Below are 17,336 nucleotides of genomic sequence, written 5' to 3'. Positions count from 1 at the left end.
CAGCATCTGGAATACTATACATCTTATTAATGATTTGTCCCTTCCAAATAGAATGTAAGCTCATTGAGAGTAGGGAATTTTGTTTTCTTTATTACTATGTCCTCGGTGCCTGGCATATAGTTGGGATTCAATAAAATTATTAAATGGATAAATGAATAAATTCTAATTCAGAAATATGTTGAAATATCCCTCCACCTTCATCCCCAAAGCCCCTTACCTATGTTCAGGCCTCACCACCCTCTCCAGGACCACTGAAGTAGCCTTCTTACTGTCCTTCCAGCCTCCCATCTCTCCTTCAAATCCCCTGACCACATCGCAGCAGGACAGCTCCATCTGAAACTCTGATGTGATTACCTTAATCTTCTTAAAATTCTTCATGGGAAGGGGAAAAACCCTTCATGTCCCCCACTCCCCAGATAAAGTCCAAACTCTTTCAGGACCCTATCTCCCTGAGATTTGGCCCCTGCCACATAGTCACACCCCCTAACACCCCACCCATCAGCCACAGCGAACAACTCTGAATACTCCAACTTCTCTGGAGCCATGGGCCTTTGCATATTCCAGTCCCCAACCGTAGCCTGATGAAAGCACTGATTTTTCCAGCCTGAGCCCAATGTCCGAGTTGGTAACCTTGCTGCCCACAAAGTGACATATGCTCCTCCCCCAAGGATCCCTCAGCCAGAAATTTCCTCCACCTCAGCACTTATCACTTTGTAGCTCTGTTTCCTGTGAAAACAGGGACCATAGGATTTGGGTTCTTCTGTAACACTGAGCTTGGCACATGGTAGACATCATTGAATGTTTTTTTTTTGTTTTTTTTTTTACACAGCAGGTTCTTATCAGTTATCCATTTTATACATATCAGTGTATACATGTCAATCCCAATCTTCCAATTCATCACACCACCACCTGCCCCCCGCCACTTTCCCCCCTTGGTGTCCATACGTTTGTTCTCTACATCTGTCTCTATTTCTGCCCTGCAAACTGGTTCATCTGTACCATTTTTCTAAGTTCCAAATATATGCATTAATATACGGTATTTGTTTTTCTCTTTCTCACTTACTTCACTCTGTATGACAGTCTCTAGGTCCATCCACGTCTCTACAAATGACCCAATTTCGTTCCTTCTTATGGCTGAGCATTGAATGTTTTTGAATGAACGAATGAGTGTCCTCAGTCCCTGAGGACCCTTTGAGCACTACTCCACCAGGACAGTCCTCTTTCCCATTAAAAAAAACCCCAACACCTCCTCAAATTCACAGCCCTACACTTAGCAAGAGGGGGGACTACACTCCCCAGCTGGCAGTTCAGTAGACATGTGGTTTAATCCTTCCACTGTATCCCACAGCTTCTCCTGAAGACAGGCAGGATGATTTCACTTTACATGACATTTAATGTTGCTCATGGAGGAATCAGTTCCCAAGACCTGACAGGACTGGAGGTGGCAGTGGTCATCCAAGGAGAACACCGGTGACTCTCCCAACTTCATTCCCCAATCAAAGAGGACAGTTTTGGTTTGCCATTGGTAAGTTTATTACATGATTAAAGTTCAAATAAAAAAATAATAACCAAAATCTTGGCAGGGAGGCTCGAGCCAGAATCTGGGAGTGCTGCTTCCCTGTCCCCAGCCTCCCTGACCAAGCCCAGCTCCATTAACTCAGCTTGACTCGATCAAGTTCCTCATCAAGACTTGCATCTGTGCTCTGGACATCTCTGCTGCTCCTGCTGGAGACTGAGTCCTGGGCTCCTGGCACCGGGGCTTTGGTGAGGGCCCCATACACACCCATGGCCTGAGGAGAGGGACAGAGAGAGAGCCATGATGACACATGGCAGAAGGCATAGCCCAACCCACCAACGGCTCAAAGGAAGAAGGTAGAGCCAGGGCCAGTAAGCTTGTTTTTCCTTTCTCTCTCTCAAGCCTCAGTCTTAAAAGCTTTGGAGTCGGTTCTAGGAATGTTACAAACTACCAGAGCAGGGTCACCCTCAAAATACTAATACAGGCATCTGCAAAAAAAAAAAAAAAAAGGAAAAAAAAAAAAGGAAAGATGTCTCAAGAGGTTCCCTATTGCTAGGGATGAGTGGGGGTGTCTCATTCAGGGGATGAAGAGAGGTATAGGTCTCAGGGCACTCTAGAGGACTCGATGGGGAAAGTGATGGTGGTGGTGGTAGCGTCTCAGTCTCTGGCACTGGTGCTCTATGCTGGGTCCTCAGGGCGCTCTAACCTGAGCCACCATACTGGTGACGTCGCCAGGGTTGGAGGGCAGCAGGATAGTGTTGGAGTCCTTGGCCAGTTTAGAGAATGCGCTGACATACTGCTCAGCCACAGTCAGTGAGGCTGCTGCATCTCCATTCTGTGGCCACAGGGAAGATAAAAATCAGAGATCACAGACTTGGATGGGGGGTCGGGGGGGGTGGGGGAGGAAAGGAAGTGGAGAGAAATCAGGTTCCTAGAAAGAGGATATGCAGATCACAATACAAGAGATCATGTAATGTGGCTCAATGGAACCAAAACGGCAGGAATTTCTCCCAAGGGTAGATAAGAGAACCTCTTCTACTGCCAATTCCTGATCCCCAATCCCACCTAGGGGGTCTCTCACATGTTGTGTCAGAGCTGCAGCCAGGACGCGAATAGCTTCAGCTTTAGCCTTGGCCTTGGCCAGAACTGCACTGGCCTCTCCTGGAAGAAAAGAGACAGAGCTTGACCTATGAGGTCAGGGTACCCCAAAGCTCCTGTCCCAGTACCAAGCCTCAAAGACCCATACCCTGTTCATCCCTCAGCCTCTACCCTCTGCTGACCTGCTGCCTGATTTATTTGTTCAGCCTTTTCTGCCTCAGAGGCCAGGATCTGTGCCTGCTTCTTCCCCTCTGCCACGTTGATGGCCGACTCTCGAGTCCCCTCAGACTCTAGAACTGTGGCCCGTTTCCGCCGCTCTGCCTCCACCTAGAAGCCCCCAGCAAGCCCCATCAACAATAAACCAGAGTAAAAGTAAACTCTTACACAGACCTGCAACTGTACCCATCACAACAGGGAAGGGAGTCCAGGTCCCTATGCAACTGGAGCATCCTGAAGTACTCTTCCCCATCCCTCTCTGGCCCCCACCTGCATCTGCATGGACTCTTTCACCCGGGGCGGCACATGGATATCCTTGATCTCATAACGGAGGCAGCGGATGCCCCAGCAGTCGGCAGCCTGGTTGATAGCATCCACGATGTTAGCATTCAGGGACTCCCGCTCCTGGAGGAAGAGAGGTGTAAGCTCCATGGCCTCAATCCAACCTTCAGGCGGCTAAACCGAGAAGGTCCCGGAACTGATCCCCAGAAAGGACTGAGAGTGCCAGGTATGTGTCTTCAAACCCTAACTCTGGCTCAGATCCCCTTACCCGGAAGACTTTGTCCAGAGAGAGTTTGCCGAGCTCTGATCTCATGGTTGTCTGAGCTAGCTGGGTGACAGCATACTCAGGGTCCTCCACACCATAGCTTGCCTGAAAGGGGCATGGATAGTGTCAGTAGCTTGCGTGCAGGATTTCAGTGAGGAGAGCAACTCAGGAGCTGAATAAAGCAGAGAGCAGATACCTTGTAAGGGTCCATGATGCGCAGGTAAAGGACTCCATCGATTTGCAGAGTTACATTGTCTGTAGGTGCAGGAGCAGGAGAGAAAGGAGGTCAGGCCTCCAGGTCCCAGTCAGCTCTTTCTCCTGCCACCACATCCTAATAGCCTCAGAGCACCCATGTCACCCCGCACCCCTCACCAAGAGTCACGGCAGACTGCTCAGGCACGTTGATGACAATTTCCTTGAGACTCTGCACATATCGGATCCGGTCTAACACAGGGATGAGGATATTCAAGCCCTGGGAAGAGGAGTCACAGGTCTTCAGAAGGATGGGGGGCTGTAGGGTTGAGATCGAAGCTAGGCCTGGAGTGGGTAGGGAATCAACATAGATTCTGCCCAGAAAAACAGAAGGCTTGGGGTGTCACTGGTACGTAAGAATGTAAGGATAGGAATGTAAGGCTGGATCTCTGAATGGAAGGGACAGTCAAGGAGATAGGAGCCAGCAGAGTAGCCTTTTCCATGCAGACAGGTGGAGCTGAGAGGATTAATAGAAGAGATTCCTAACGTGGGGCCTGTGGGATGCTAGGGCAATGGGAAAAGGTGGTAAGATGGGTATGACCGTCAGCAGTCTGGGCCCTGCCAGGTCTGGCCTGGGGTGTCAGAAGCCAAAGGTGAAGGCAGGCCCCAACGAGGTCTCATCCTATTCCCCCATGTCGTGAGGGAATTGGGATTCAGGCTGGCCCGGGGTGGGCAGAAGAGGTTCTCACAGGCTCCAGGATGCGGTGGAATCGGCCCATTCGCTCCACCACCCAAGCCTCCTGCTGCGGCACAAACAGCACCACGGTGTTTCGGGGCAATCCAGAGGAGGCGCGGCGCGCAGCGCGGCCAGAAGCCTGCACGGAGCCCTAAAGGGAAGACGAGGATTAGCAGAGACCCAGTCGGCCGGGCACCCCGCCCCTCTCGGTGCCTGTCCCGGAGGCATGTCCTTAAACCGCGACCCTAACGGGTTTTCAGAAAGGAACTCAGGCGAGTACCATAACCTCCGATCCCAGTTCTCTCCCCACACTTAGAATCTGGCCCCTTCCCAGTTGAAGACCCAGGTGATCTCTGGCCCGACCCTTAGAGAAGGATGCCTTGCACTCACCCTCAGCAAAAGGGCCCCAGACCCCCGCACCGCGCGCGCCAGCATTTCCCACTGCCACAGCGGCCTCCGGAACCAACGAGACGCGGAGCAGAGCGGTCGCTCTAGATGCCCGGACCTGAGCCTTTCCTCCCGTATTTCCACTCCCCCGGATGTACTTCCGGCCTTCCCTTCCCCCTTCCACACTCAGCCAATCAGCGTTACTCGGCAGAAGCGTGCATCAAGTTGCTCGCTGGGAGACGCAGACCTTCTAGAGAGGGCTCAAGGCTGGAGCTTATTCTTTTTCTCGCTGCTCAAGCCCAAGATCCCGAACACGGTGACCAAATGGAGGCTACTTTTCGCGTGCAGGTGGCCCAGAAAAGCTTCCCACAGAATTCTTTATCCCCACTGGAGACTCAGTTTACCCTTCTGAGCGTATGATCGCCCCCATCTTTCACCATAGCGACGAGCGATTGGAGCTGACTCATTGCCGTGGTTGCCATAGTGACATTCTCTGGTAGTCCTGCTGTGCTGTACCCAGCCCTCCCACTGGGGACTGACCCCATTCCCGTTACCATGGTGACTGGGCCTAACATTGCCCGGTGATTGGACTGAGGTTTCCCCCTCCCCTCTTTTCCCAAGGCATCATAGCTTTTTCTTCCTCTACCCCGTCAGGGTCTATCAGGCCAGGTTCCCTCGCATACAGAGTCCAGCACACAGCCCCAACATTCAGCCTTCTCTGGAGCATGTCACCCTGCACACATCTCCGATGCTGTCACATCCATTAGGAGACTTGCACAGTCACCCTCATTTTACATATCAGAGCACTGAAGCTCAGAGGAGCTAAAATCATCAACAGAACCAGTGTAAGAATCCAGATCCGCATTCAGAGTTCAGCTTTTACAGCAGAACCTTCCCTACCACACCACCCCATTATGTGAAAGGGGCAAGACCAGACCCTAAGAATCATGGGGGCCTCCCCTAAGACTTCCCTGCCTCAGCCCTCTTTCCTGGGGAAAGGGCAGAGTCCCAGCTCTAGTTAGGCCCTCCATCCCCATTCCCATGCTCTCCCGAACAGAAAAAGTAAGGCTTAGTTCAAGTTTCAAACAAGAATTTATTCTTTCTTTCTTTCTTTTTTTTTAAAAAAAAGTACCAGGTACAATTTTTTCCTGTTTTTTTTTTTTTTCAAGTTTTAGCAAATGCTTGTTCCCCTCAGCCCAGCCCCAGGTATCAGGGCTAAGGCTGGGTCAGAGTCTAGAGTGGGGAATGGGGTAGTTGATAACTACATGACTGAGTTTGAGGGGTGCCCCTCACCCCAACTGAGGTAGGTGGGTCAGAGTCTGGCCAGGTGAGAGGAGGCACCCCAGTCCTTGGCCCTGACTCTGTCCCCTGAACACCTTCCTCAGTCAGGACCCCAAAGCAAGGAGACACAGGCAGAAGGAGAGAGACAACCAGAGTCTGAAGTCCTAGATGAGGGGTGGTTGACCCCTGTGTGTGTGTGCCTGCACGCATGCTCTCTCTCTCACACACATACACGTACACAGACACACACACACACTGACACACACACACACACAAGTTGGCCTTCAGAAAGAGGTGAGAGGGTCAGGGAAGTGAAAGGAATAAGGAAGGACAGGGGAAGCTGAGTCTTTGGCTGGTGACTCAGTTCTTCCGGGATACTTCTCAGCTCTCAGCTGAGGGAGAGCAGTTCTCCTACAGCCCCCATATCAGCCTCTTCAACTCCTGAGGTTGGAGCAATATCTGAGAGTGGGAAAGGAGGAGGGGCAATGCCAATTATCAGGTTTGGGACGTTACCAAGGCAATCCAATTTGAATAAATTATAAATTAAAATAAATAAAATAATAAGTGGCCCCTGCCCAGGACAGGGAGGCAACGCTGGCATGACTTGCCTGGGAACTTAGGACAACCTCAGGGTAGCTCCAGTTCCTCCCCACTACCGCAGCTGGCCTGGGAAATCCAAGGGAGGGGGCAGGCACGTGGAGTACTCAGAGTAGGGCAGAGTGTGGTAAGATCAGAAGCTTTAAACACCCAAATAATCAATTTGGGCATGAGCGTGGTGAGGGCTTTAATTCAAGCCTGAAGGGTCTCTTGCACCTCTCCACGTGTTTGCTCTGCCCAGGATGGAGCAGGATGGGCAGGTCCTTGGCCCACATGGGTTCAGGGCACTGACAATCAGGGCAAAGGTGAATAACGTGGATTGTGAGGGGCCTCAGTCACAGCCTGCAGTTCGTAGGGGAGCCCTGTGTCCAGTTCCAGGCTCCGGCGGGAAAAAAGCAGGCGGATGTCTCCATGCAGGCTTAAGCGGCCTGAGCGGGAGCTCCGGAACCTGGGGGAGGACAGGGTGATCAGAGTAAGACCCCAGACTGTAGACAAGCAAGGAGAGACGCTATTCAGGGAGGACATGCCTGGGTTGTGGAAAGGATACCCAGGGCCCTGTCCTCACCTGAGGTGCAACAAGTAGCAGAGGAGGCGGTGGGTGGGGCTAGCATTGCCCTCCTCACCCACAGGCACCAAAAAGAGGCGATGACGCAGGAAGGTCATGTGGGCAGCAGGCATGTCCGAGAAGTCAAAGGTCACGAGGAACATCTTCACCACAGTCTGGTTGGGGTTAAATAAGGTCTGGGGACAGGAAGGGCAAGGTTGGTAGGGTCTAGGGGATGTTCTCCTGTCCCCACTCCCACTCCCCCTCAGGGAAAACTCACCACTTGGATGGTGCCCACCTTGGGCACGCTGTAACCCTTCCTCCCCAGGGGGTTCAGGTCCACGACGCCCTGGGAAGGTCACGGAGCCATCAGCCAAGGTGGGGTCTGGGAGATCCCTGAACACTCATCCATCTCCACAACCTCTCATTCTGGGACCTGGCCCCTCCCCTACACTAGAGTTCTCCCCACCTGGCTCTGACTCTTAGGCGAGAACATCTAGAGAATACTTCCAGAGCAGTTCTCCTGGGTTCCCTTACTCTGCTGGTCTCCGCCCAGGGTGCCCTTCCCAATAAAGTCTTTTGCTTTGTCAGTTAAAAAAAAAAAAAGAATACCTCCTGCCCCCAACCCCTCATGCCCCTCATGAGCTAACTTTGGGTTGAGGTCAGGTCATACCAGGAAGGGAGCCGGGGCATTTTGCTCAGAAACATCAAAGAAGGTGACAGTGACAGGCAGCGTGACATGCTGAGGGCAGTAGGATCCACTAGCTCCAATCTCTGCTGTGAAGCCCTCAATGTGGCCAGATGGTGCAAAGCGTCCTCGCAGCAATGATTCCTGCGGATGGGGTGGGAAAACATATTGTGAGACAGATGCTAGCTGTTTTCCTTACCCATCCAAGCCACACACACCACCATCCCTTCCCGCAAGATCCACCAATCAAGGAACCCAAGGGGAACTACCTCAAAGTTGCCCAACAGGGTACGGCTGACGGCGGGGGTAGGAACAGGGGAGGCACTGGCGGGGCTCAGCAGGCCTGGCCCCTTCCGGAGGCTTCGAAGGGAGCTCCTGGTAGGGGAGGGGACACACAAGTGGGTTGGCTTGAGGTATTCTGCTACGCTTGCTACTGTCCTTGGGCCCCACCATTTGCTACTACCTAGGGCTCCTTCCCTGAGGTCCCCCACCCTGGGGTTGGAAAAAGAATTACAGACATCTGCCCCATTTTCAGGGAGGGGCAGAGGGAGAAGCTGGTTACTTACAGCTTCAGGCGACAGGCACCTTTCAGCCTCCGCCCCATGGGACTGCAGTCTGTTGGGTCCTATGGAGAGGAAAGATTAGCGAAAGAGATTGGGTGGAGGCCAGCTATGTTTGGAGCAGGGGCTCATCACAAGCTCTCATAGGAACATCCTCCCAAGCCCATCACCTTTCCCCACACAGATGTCCACTTAAGAGCAGACCACTTCCTCTCCTGGCTTACCAGCACAGGCTCCTTGGGCCCAGGCAGCAGGTGGCTCCAGAAGGGTGTGGCTTTGGCATCAGAACTGTTGGCAGCAGGAGGGTGGCCCAGGGTTCCCCGGCGCCTCCGAGGGGCTGGCCCCTCATCCTCAGAGCTGACATCCGGGGCTTCTACAGCTGGAAGCAGCCTTCGCTTGGTGGGGCAGGGGCCTGGAGGTCCAGGGCCAGGGGGTGTGTGCTCGGGGCTGTGCCCATTGGCAGTGCCAGGGGACTCCCTAGGCCAGGGGCTGCCCCCATTGCCCACCCCAGCCACTAGGCTCTTACCCCCTATTTGTGCAAGACTGTGCAAATCAGTGTCAAGTGTGTGCAGCTGGCCCGGAGGGGCTGGCCCTGGGGACTCCCCCAGGGACCCCTGTCCCCCAGGATCTGGGGAAGCCCAGTCTCTGGTGTGCAAAGTACTGCAGGAAGCATTTGATGGGGGCCAGGGGGGACTCCGGGCCCCTGAAGTCCAAGGTGAGGTGGAGCTACCTCCCTGTTCCACAACACAGAGGCCATGATGGCAGAAATGTTGGCTGGCCACGCCCAGTCCCAGCCCCAGTCCCTCTGGGCCCCATAGCCCCAGAGTAGGTGGTTCTTCAGGGGGTAGTCCCTCTCTGGCCCCCAGCCCAGGGCCTCTCTTCAGCTCCCGGGGACCCTCAGTGGGTGGGGCTGGCCGTTTCAGGGCCCTATGAGGCTCGGAGGCACCAGCTGGAGGGGAAAAGATGGATACCTGGTAGACCCCGGGGGATGTTGCCCCCCCTGCCGGGCTGTAGCCCATGAGCAGGCCACCCTGGAGGGCCCCCTGCCTGACTGCAGGCTGTGAAGGGCCAGCCTCTGGCTCTGAGGATGGAGACGGCTCCGCCTGCACGTGGCGCATGAAGCCCGCCCTTAGGTCAGGGGGGACCCCCCCCAGAGCCTTTATGCTGGGCCTGGGCTGGGGGTCCTGGGGACATCTGTGCAAGAGAAGAGAAGAAAAGATGGTCAGGGCAGTCAGTGAATCATCTCCCTCCCAGGTGAATTTCAGATCCTCCCCTGGACTGAGGAGGTGAGCTTGTGAGGTTCCTGGGGGCGAAGGTTTCCCAATCTAATACCTCCAGATGGACTAATGGAATATAAAGGCCACTCTCAGAACCTCCGAGAAGGTGACACATTTAGCTCAGGTTTCTAACTGTACCTGCTCCCCCTCCCTCTCCCTGGCACTCACCCCGATGAAGAGGCCTTAAGCCTAGCTGTGTGTTCCCTCTTCCTGACTGATGCCTTGCTCTCCTAGCTTGCAGTCTGGTCCATGCCTGCTGCACTGGCGAGGTGACTGCCACCATTCCGTGCAGCTCCTAGGCTCAGCTGGACCCTGAGGAGAGAAAAACAGACATAAGCCAGGATCTCTGGAGCCAGCAGTAAGGCTGCTCTCCAACTGTCAGCTAATAGGGTATACCCCAGGACATCCTCCTCCAGTATGAGAAGCCCTTCAGAAACAGAAGGGGCAGTCTTGGGATCCAGGGCCCAGAGGGCAGAACTGGGCTATACAAGGAGTCACAGAGAGGCAGGTCTTAGCTCATTGTAATAAGGATGTGACAAGTAAGTTGAGGCAGGATTACTACTAATCAGGGCCACCAGCTGGGGGACTCCTGCCCTGAATGAGAGGGGGAATGAGATACCCCAAGATCCAAGAGACCATGCCAATTGAGAGGTGGCCAAAGCAAGAATTCAACTCTCCTAGTCAAGGCCACTGAGTTGCACAACTCCTTCCCACATACCTGTCTCTAAAGGGACAAGTGCCACCCCATAACCCTAAGGGCAGAGGTCTTACAGAAACTTACATCCCCATCAGTGCTCCTTAGAAGTACAAACCTCAGGTCAGCTCAAAGTGGGCCCTTCAGCATTAAACTCCCAATTGCCCCCAGCAGTCTGTCCCTTTAACAGGAAGCAACAAATCTAACCAAAAACAAGTCTAGAGGGGGAGGGGTGGGGGAGGAAGCACTGCTAGAAGGCACTTTCCAGGGCCTACCCCTCCCCCTACCTAGGCCCTGCAAACTAGTGATAAGACAGTGACAGTCAGAGAGCTGGAGTACCTCGCCACTCCTCCCCAACACATCCAACACCCAAAAACCAAAACCACTGCTTTTCTGTCAGGGTACAAGATGGTCTTCACTGACTAGTCCACTCTCAGGAGTCCATATTGGGTGAGGGGATGTCCGGTTGAAGGCCATCTTCCTTCATGGGAGAAAACATTGCCCCCCAGGATCAAGCTTATCCTTTGGTCAGTAGCCTGTGCTGCCTGCTATCCACAAAACCCTTTCTCATTCAAGGAATGTTCCCTTATGCCTATCGGAGTCTTAACCTTCCTTGGCTAGGCCAAATGCCATCCTCTCCATAAAGCCTACTCCGGCCACCCTGGACCATAAATGTCTGTCTCTTCTGAGACCTCACCTATAGCAGTGCCACTATCTCCTGTAACCCAGTGACAGTTTTGCTTGCTCCTGTGGGTAAGACATCTCGTAGACTGACCATAGGGTTCTTGAGGATAGGTTTGTACTTCACTCCTCTGCCCAACTCCAAGCACAGGGGTAAGCACATAGCAGGGCTCAAAAAAGTAAAATGCAAGTCCCAGAGATCTGGGCAGCAGTCCTGACAGTGCGGAGAAAAACTCCCAGAATATGAGAGAAGCAGGGAGATTAATTGTTTAGGGAGAATCAGCAACAACAAAGATGGGGGTGGGACGCAGGGAGAAAGGGGAGCTTTGCATCCAGGGACTGAAAAACTCTCCTACCCCAAGTTCCCATCACTGCACTATCCTACACTATCCTATCTCACCAAGTTCTCATTAGAACTGGAAGCCCTAAGAAAATTCTGGTTCCCTGTGGTGGGTGGGGCGTCTGGAAAGGGCAGAACGCCAATGGCAGCATTGTCAGAGGGTACGACCTGTACTCATCTCTTCCCTCCTTTCCTCTACCCATGCTATACAGATTCAGGAAGGGCCTTTTCCTTAGCACTCCCACCCCTAAGTCATCCCATCATCCCAGTTGACCTCTTGAGCCCTTGCCCTAGGGAAGCCAGGTGATGACATGATGCCCTACTTGACCCCAGCATGGCTGGCATCTGCTCATTACCCCAGAGCCCTCTCAGTTCCTGCCCTGTCAATGAAAATCTCTGAGACTCACTTTCCTGCCACCCAGCCAGTCTGGCTCTAGACCATGGCTTCAAGCTGACTCATGGGGCAGGACTTGGCGGGGGAGGGGCAGGGTAGGCCAAATCTCACTCTGTGCAGGGGGTGGGCAGCAGCTGGCGTCAAACAGCTGTGCCAGGCTGTGGCTGGCAAGGACTACAGCTCCCAACATGCCAAGGGAGCAAGGCCAGCAAAAACAACAAGTCCCAGAATACCACGGGGTCTGTACCCTCAGACACCTGCTAGGCCTGGGAGGTGGGGTAGGTGGGTGTTGAGCTGCCAGGCTCACTCTCCCCTTCAGTATTAAAGATATCCATTTCTACCCTGATCAAGGAAGGTGGCAGGAAGGAGAATTCCTCTCCATGTGCTTTTCACCTTCACGCCGTTCAGAATGAACTGCTGCCAGCTGCTCTACATTTTGTCCCTACACACGTCTACACTAGCTACGGGGGCTGTTCCCATGGACCACTACTGTGGGTAGGAAGGTTAACCTCTGCCCTCTCACCAACCCCTTGCCTCTCTCTGGCCTAGAGCCCTCCACCCTCCGTGGAGAGGAAGCAAATCTTAGCACCTCCTCCAAAATGAGCCCAGTAGACTCACCCCAGCACCCCGGCTCCAGGACTCCTTGTTCTGACCGATCCCCCACCCTCTGCTTAGCCTCCCAGGTCCTTTCTCTCCCCTCTCCTCCCCAGAGCCTGGGACAGGCCCCATTCCCTACTGGGGCTTCGGAGATTGCCTATTTCCCCCTAGCACAAACTCACCCCGTTCCCAGACTGGCTCCGCCGCGGCGCCGCTGCTCCAGGCCCTTCCGTCCCGTCCCGGTCCCTCCCCTCGAATGCCCGACCCTCCCCAACACGGGCCCCCAACCCAGACAAAGGGTGGCTCAGCCTGAGCCTTGCTCTGCTAGGCTCTTCTCTGTTCAGCTTCGTGTGCAACACTAGCGGGCCCTGGCGCCCGCAGCCCCCAAGCCGCTGCCTCGCCCCTCCCCGCGACTGTCCCTCCCCGTGGGCGCCCGGGCTCCGCACTGCCGACTCCGCTGCCCCTCTGACTCACAGGCCATTTCCTACCAGCTGATGGGGCAGCCCGCCCCGCCCAACACCCCCACTCCCCCACCGCTGCAGCCGCGGCCGCCACGCCCCCCTCAAACTCCGCCCGCCATGGGCAGCGACCATGCTCATTGGCCTAAAGGAGGCCAGCCTCCCCACGACCTCAAGCGTGAGGCACGCCCCCTCCAAGAGACGCAAGCCCATTGGTCCACAAGGGGGGGCCGGCCTACATAGGGTCGCTCCGCCCATCTCCTTAACCCCTCAGCTGCCGGAGTCCAAAGCAGCTCTCAGCCCAGCCTTTCAACCCTTTGAAAGACGTAGGCCTCCCACTTTTCACCCCTCCCTTCCTCTTCAGAGGCAGGTCAGTAGGACGACCTAGGGCGTCCACAAAGTTCGACAATCCCCAAAGTCAGCTTGCTCTTCCAACACCAGATCCCAAATATCCCCAATCCCGTTCATCTCTCCGTGCCTTGCAAACCAGAGGTCCAGAGACCAGAGGGCTGTTGAATCCCAGGAGGCTTCCTTCGTGCCAGGGCAGATGAAAAGGTCTTGAAGTGGGATCTCATCTCCTTCCACTGAGAAATAGTATTGTTCCTCTCTTACTCTATATTGATGTTCTTTTGCCTTCATTAGAGGGGCCCCAAGGGCTCCTGAGATAGGGATACCTTTTAATTCAGGAACTTAGACATCATTCTTTGTGCCTCTAAACTTCCATTCTGAGATCAGGCTGCTTCAGCCCTTCTGCACTCTTTCTATTCATCAGCCCCTGTTCAAGGAGGCAGAGCACCCAGGGGAAGAAGTGGGATAGGAAGGCTTCTGCCCAGAGTAGGGGGAAATATGCCCAGCTCTTCTGACAGAGCTCACCCCCATGACTCACAGCTCCCTCGAAACTCCCCACCCTCCCCCTGAGTCACTGGGCCCCAAGCCCAGCCCAGACCCAACCAAATTAAGTGGCAGCAGAACCAGCGTTCCTAACTCTTATTCTCTTATCCTTTAAATGACCAGGATGGAAACCTTTGCAAGGATTAGACATTAAAAGACACTTTTTAGAGGGACTGATCTACGGGAAAGCTAAGAAAATAAACAGTCCTGCCTACCTTTTCCTCTGCACTTGTGAAGTCAGACAGTTTGGAGCTTAAGAGGTTTCTAAGACTCAGGTCTTCCACAAAACAAGAGGCAAACACCAGAGCCAAAAGAGGAAAGACTCAAACTGAGACCCTAGAGAATTAGCATCAGCCAGGGCAGGCTCCCTGGCTGTGCCTCCAGAAGAGTGGGAGTGCATTCTTTTATAGTTCAGAAGTCACAGAAGCCCCAAGGTCCTTGTTTCTACCTTGCTTGTAGTGGTGGGCCCTAAGGGCCCTGAGGTTGTCACTGGACAGTAAAATGAGGCTCTCCTCCCCTACTTCCTCCCTGTGCCCTAGACTTAGGAAGGACAACCAAGTAACAGTTCCTCTAGCCTCCTTTCTCCTTACCTCAGACCAGGGGAAAAACGCTGAAAAAGAACCCAGTTGCCGTGGACTGACTTCCTTGCTGGTTCCCTAATGCTAAGGAACGGGATTTAGGAAATTTTCAACACCCTGAACAAAATTGCAGAGTACCAATGTAAAAGCCCACTTGCCTAAGTAAAAGCTTACTGGGAAGACAGGTAGACACAGAACACTGTAGAAAAGGAGTAATTCCTTGGTGACCCCACCTTGTTCTATCTAACTGCCACTACCATAGGCCCAGGCCTTAGTTATTTGCAAAAGTCAGGGGGCAGTAGTTCAGGGGGAAGGATCAAAGATGTTCTAGGCCTCAGTGTGTACCGGGAAAGCAAGCAGCATGGTACAATCAAGAGGCTTTACCTAGCTGCCCTAAATTCTTACCCTGCTTTATTTTTTTCATAACAGTTAACACCAGCTGACACTTCTCCCTCTTTCCCCTTCCCCCTCCCTCTCCCCCCCTTTCTCTCCCTTCCCTGCCACACACACATTTATTTCTCCCCCTATTAGAATGGAAGCTCCATGAGAACAGCAACTTTGTCCATTTTGTTCATGCTGGTATTCCCAGAATCAGCATCAGTGCCTGGCACATAATAGGTGCTCAATAAACACTGGCTGAAAGAAACAATGAGCCCTGGGCTGAGTAAAGAGCAATCAGGAGACCAGGATCCTAACACCTGCTCTTTCACTGTGAGACCTGGAGAAAATCTCAGTCTCTTTGTTTATTTCCAAATCTGTAAAATGAGCGTTTGTATAGACAATGACCATTGAGGGCCTCTGCAATTCGGACCTTATACTGCTATAATTCTAATGGCTGCTGTTCACTCATATCCATTTTCAGAGGATGGGTCCAAGCATCTGAATGCCCTGCTGCTTGTACCGAAGCAGAAAGTCTATATACTCCAGCCTCTGCACAGCAAACTGATGCCCTTTCTCTTCACGCTCCACCCACTCACACAAATGCCTCAGTCTTGAGGAAGCTGGAGTGAGTCCGCCCTAAGCCCGCCTCTCAGAGAGACAGTCTGGGAAGCTGTGTTGCCATAGCAATCAGCTCCTCCTCAAAGGTTTCAGCCTGCCCTCCTTTACCCCACCCTACCCCACGGCTTTGTCTGGCTTCAGCACCCCGTCCCTCCCCAGCCAGTCTCTCAGCCAGAGGAGACTGGCTTGGGGCCCCTTTCAGCAACACTGTCACACTCATTCAGCCACTGTGTGGAAAACAGGGCTTTCTCACCCTCTCCCAGCCTGCCCAGGGGCAAAAAGAACTCTGGCACTACATCAAGTCCCCTCAGGGAACCAGAGGAGCCGCCACAAGGACTAGGCCCTAGTCTCAGTTCTGATAGCTTCCAAGCCAGGAGGGCGGGGAGCCATTCCCTCTCCCTCCCCCAGCAGAGACTGGAACCTCACATCCCTTCCCAAGTTCAGCCGACAATAGTGGCCCACCTCTCAAAACATGCCTCATAGACCTTCAGTACTTCTCACCATTTCCCCTTCCCAAAGAAGCCCAGAATTTTTGAGGGGCCTAGGGTTCCCTACCCAGGAGAAGGAAAAGTGTGGGGAAATCAGTTTGTGGCAAGTGGTAAAAAGGTGTCTACCATTCACTTGGGGGGCTGCTGGGAGAGACCTCTGCAGTAGTGAGGGCGAGGTCTGGGCCTTGCTGCTGGTTACTTAGGTCTCTGGCCACGGAGTTCGAAGTCTGGGGCAGGGCACAGCTCCTAGACAGGCAAGGACCAGGCCAGGCCCCAGGGTGAGGAAGGAAGTGGGAAATGAGCACACCCAGAGCATAAGGGCAGGGCAAAGTGGGGGAGGAGGGGGAAGACAGGGACCAAGGCAAGCTTCTAGGAGGAACAGGAACTAGAGTGGGGGGTTAACAGGAACCGAAGCAGGGGAAGGGTCCCCAGGGACACCAGCTAAGGGGAAAAAACCTGTCTCAGCCAGACAGATCCAAAGCCGACTGAGAGAGTCACACAAGCCCTAGTGGCAAGTGGGGCCTGGATCCTCTCTAAGAGTGCTCAGGCCTGAAGGTGGAGTTAGGAGCTGAGGAGCCAGGAACACTACAGACTGGCTTCTTCACCCCACTAATTCCATCACCCTCATTCCTGAAACACAGTACACAAACATCTTCCCGGAGTCTCTACAATGCCCCCAGACTTTCTCAAAGCACTAGGGGTTCTTCCCTCCCCAGATGGGACCTGCAACCCCTTCCCCTCACTCAGTGCCCACAGCCCCATCCCTTCTTCCTCCACACAGTCCCTCCCACACTCCGGACCACCAGCCCTTCTCCATCACACGACACCCCCCCCCCTTTCCTTAAAGCGCTTCAGATCCCCTCCCCCTCAAGTGTCGTCTGAACCCTCCACTTCAGATAGCGACCTGACCCCTCACATTGTACTTCCCACCTCACAAAGCACTCCCGCTCCTCCCCCGCAAGGGCTACTGGAGAATGCACCTCCTAGCCCCTACACTGAGCCCCCAACTCCTCCCCCAACTGTTTCACTCCACCCCCACCCAGCATTTCTCTAGATCCTCTCCTTCCCTAACGTGATCCCCACCTCCTCATGTCTGCCCAAGCGCACCCCCGTCCTTGTCCCTTCTTCCACATGCACCCCGCCACACACCTGTAGTTCCGTGAGTCCCGTTGCACCTGGGGAGGTAATGCCTTGGGGCAGTTACACAGCAGCCCTAGCTGCAGCCTCGGCCTGCAAACCTCGCCCCTTTGGTCCGAGCCCCGCCCCCGCAACGACGGGACCCACCCTCCCCCTTGTCCCACCTCCCACCTTCCCCTGGCTCCTCCCCTCTCCCAGTTTCTTTAATCCTGGGGCTCCTCCCCTGTAATCCAGGTCCCGCCCCTCTCTGGCTCCGCCCCTTCTCCTCTCGGCGTCTCCCCATTGAACCTCTGCTTGTCCCTCATCCCACCCCTGATCCCCGCCCCCTTTTGGTCTCTCCGCCTTTCACTAGGACCCGCCCCCTCGGATTCCAGGCTGGCAGAACCCGTGCCAGGCTCCCTTCCCCTGCTAGCCCCCTCCCATCTCGGGGCCTCTCCTCC

At 54.2% G+C, this 17,336-nt stretch overlaps 2 protein-coding genes across 3 annotated transcripts; both read right to left on the bottom strand.

Annotated features, from left to right (window-relative positions):
* Positions 1 to 1,509: 1,509 nt before the first annotated feature.
* STOML2 (stomatin like 2) lies at positions 1,510 to 4,803 on the bottom strand. Its single transcript, XM_061201157.1, has 10 exons — positions 4,696 to 4,803; positions 4,319 to 4,456; positions 3,750 to 3,849; positions 3,574 to 3,632; positions 3,381 to 3,482; positions 3,101 to 3,235; positions 2,797 to 2,941; positions 2,598 to 2,677; positions 2,223 to 2,351; positions 1,510 to 1,790 (listed from the first exon to the last, which is right to left on the bottom strand). The coding sequence occupies exons 1-10, from the start codon at positions 4,738 to 4,740 to the stop codon at positions 1,653 to 1,655; spliced, it is 1,071 nt and encodes a 356-aa protein (XP_061057140.1). The 5' UTR covers positions 4,741 to 4,803; the 3' UTR covers positions 1,510 to 1,652.
* A 962-nt stretch (positions 4,804 to 5,765) lies between these two features.
* ATOSB (atos homolog B) lies at positions 5,766 to 16,998 on the bottom strand. 2 transcript variants are annotated; one of them, XM_061201154.1, is made up of 9 exons: positions 16,909 to 16,998; positions 9,808 to 9,951; positions 8,587 to 9,556; positions 8,369 to 8,427; positions 8,072 to 8,177; positions 7,788 to 7,946; positions 7,395 to 7,463; positions 7,136 to 7,311; positions 5,766 to 7,018 (listed from the first exon to the last, which is right to left on the bottom strand). In XM_061201154.1, exons 3-9 carry the CDS (start codon positions 9,478 to 9,480, stop codon positions 6,865 to 6,867), a joined length of 1,617 nt encoding a protein of 538 aa, XP_061057137.1. In that variant the 5' UTR covers positions 9,481 to 9,556; positions 9,808 to 9,951; positions 16,909 to 16,998; the 3' UTR covers positions 5,766 to 6,864. The 2 variants fall into 2 exon arrangements, with proteins under 2 accessions (XP_061057137.1, XP_061057139.1); XM_061201156.1 differs by lacking the exon at positions 16,909 to 16,998 and adding an exon at positions 12,528 to 12,592.
* Between the last annotated feature and the right edge of the window lie 338 nt (positions 16,999 to 17,336).

The sequence above is a fragment of the Eubalaena glacialis genome, chromosome 9, assembly GCF_028564815.1.
Source record: "Eubalaena glacialis isolate mEubGla1 chromosome 9, mEubGla1.1.hap2.+ XY, whole genome shotgun sequence".
NCBI lineage: Eukaryota > Metazoa > Chordata > Mammalia > Artiodactyla > Balaenidae > Eubalaena > Eubalaena glacialis.
This window is presented reverse-complemented; position numbering and strand designations above follow the sequence as displayed.

Bases quoted from the DNA above. Each gene is read 5' to 3' on its own strand.
- STOML2 (XM_061201157.1), bottom strand. From the start codon at position 4,740: ATGCTGGCGCGCGCGGTGCGGGGGTCTGGGGCCCTTTTGCTGAGG. The intron at 3,850-4,318 runs GTGAGAACCTCT...TCCTCTTCCCAG, and splicing joins TCCACCGCATCCTGGAGCCT to GGCTTGAATATCCTCATCCC. The intron at 3,236-3,380 runs GTAAGGGGATCT...CTCTTCCTCCAG, and splicing joins CTCTGGACAAAGTCTTCCGG to GAGCGGGAGTCCCTGAATGC.
- ATOSB (XM_061201154.1), bottom strand. From the start codon at position 9,480: ATGCGCCACGTGCAGGCGGAGCCGTCTCCATCCTCAGAGCCAGAGGCT. The intron at 7,947-8,071 runs GTAGTTCCCCTT...CCCCATCCGCAG, and splicing joins CCCTGTTGGGCAACTTTGAG to GAATCATTGCTGCGAGGACG. The intron at 7,312-7,394 runs GTGAGTTTTCCC...TCCTGTCCCCAG, and splicing joins AGGTGGGCACCATCCAAGTG to ACCTTATTTAACCCCAACCA.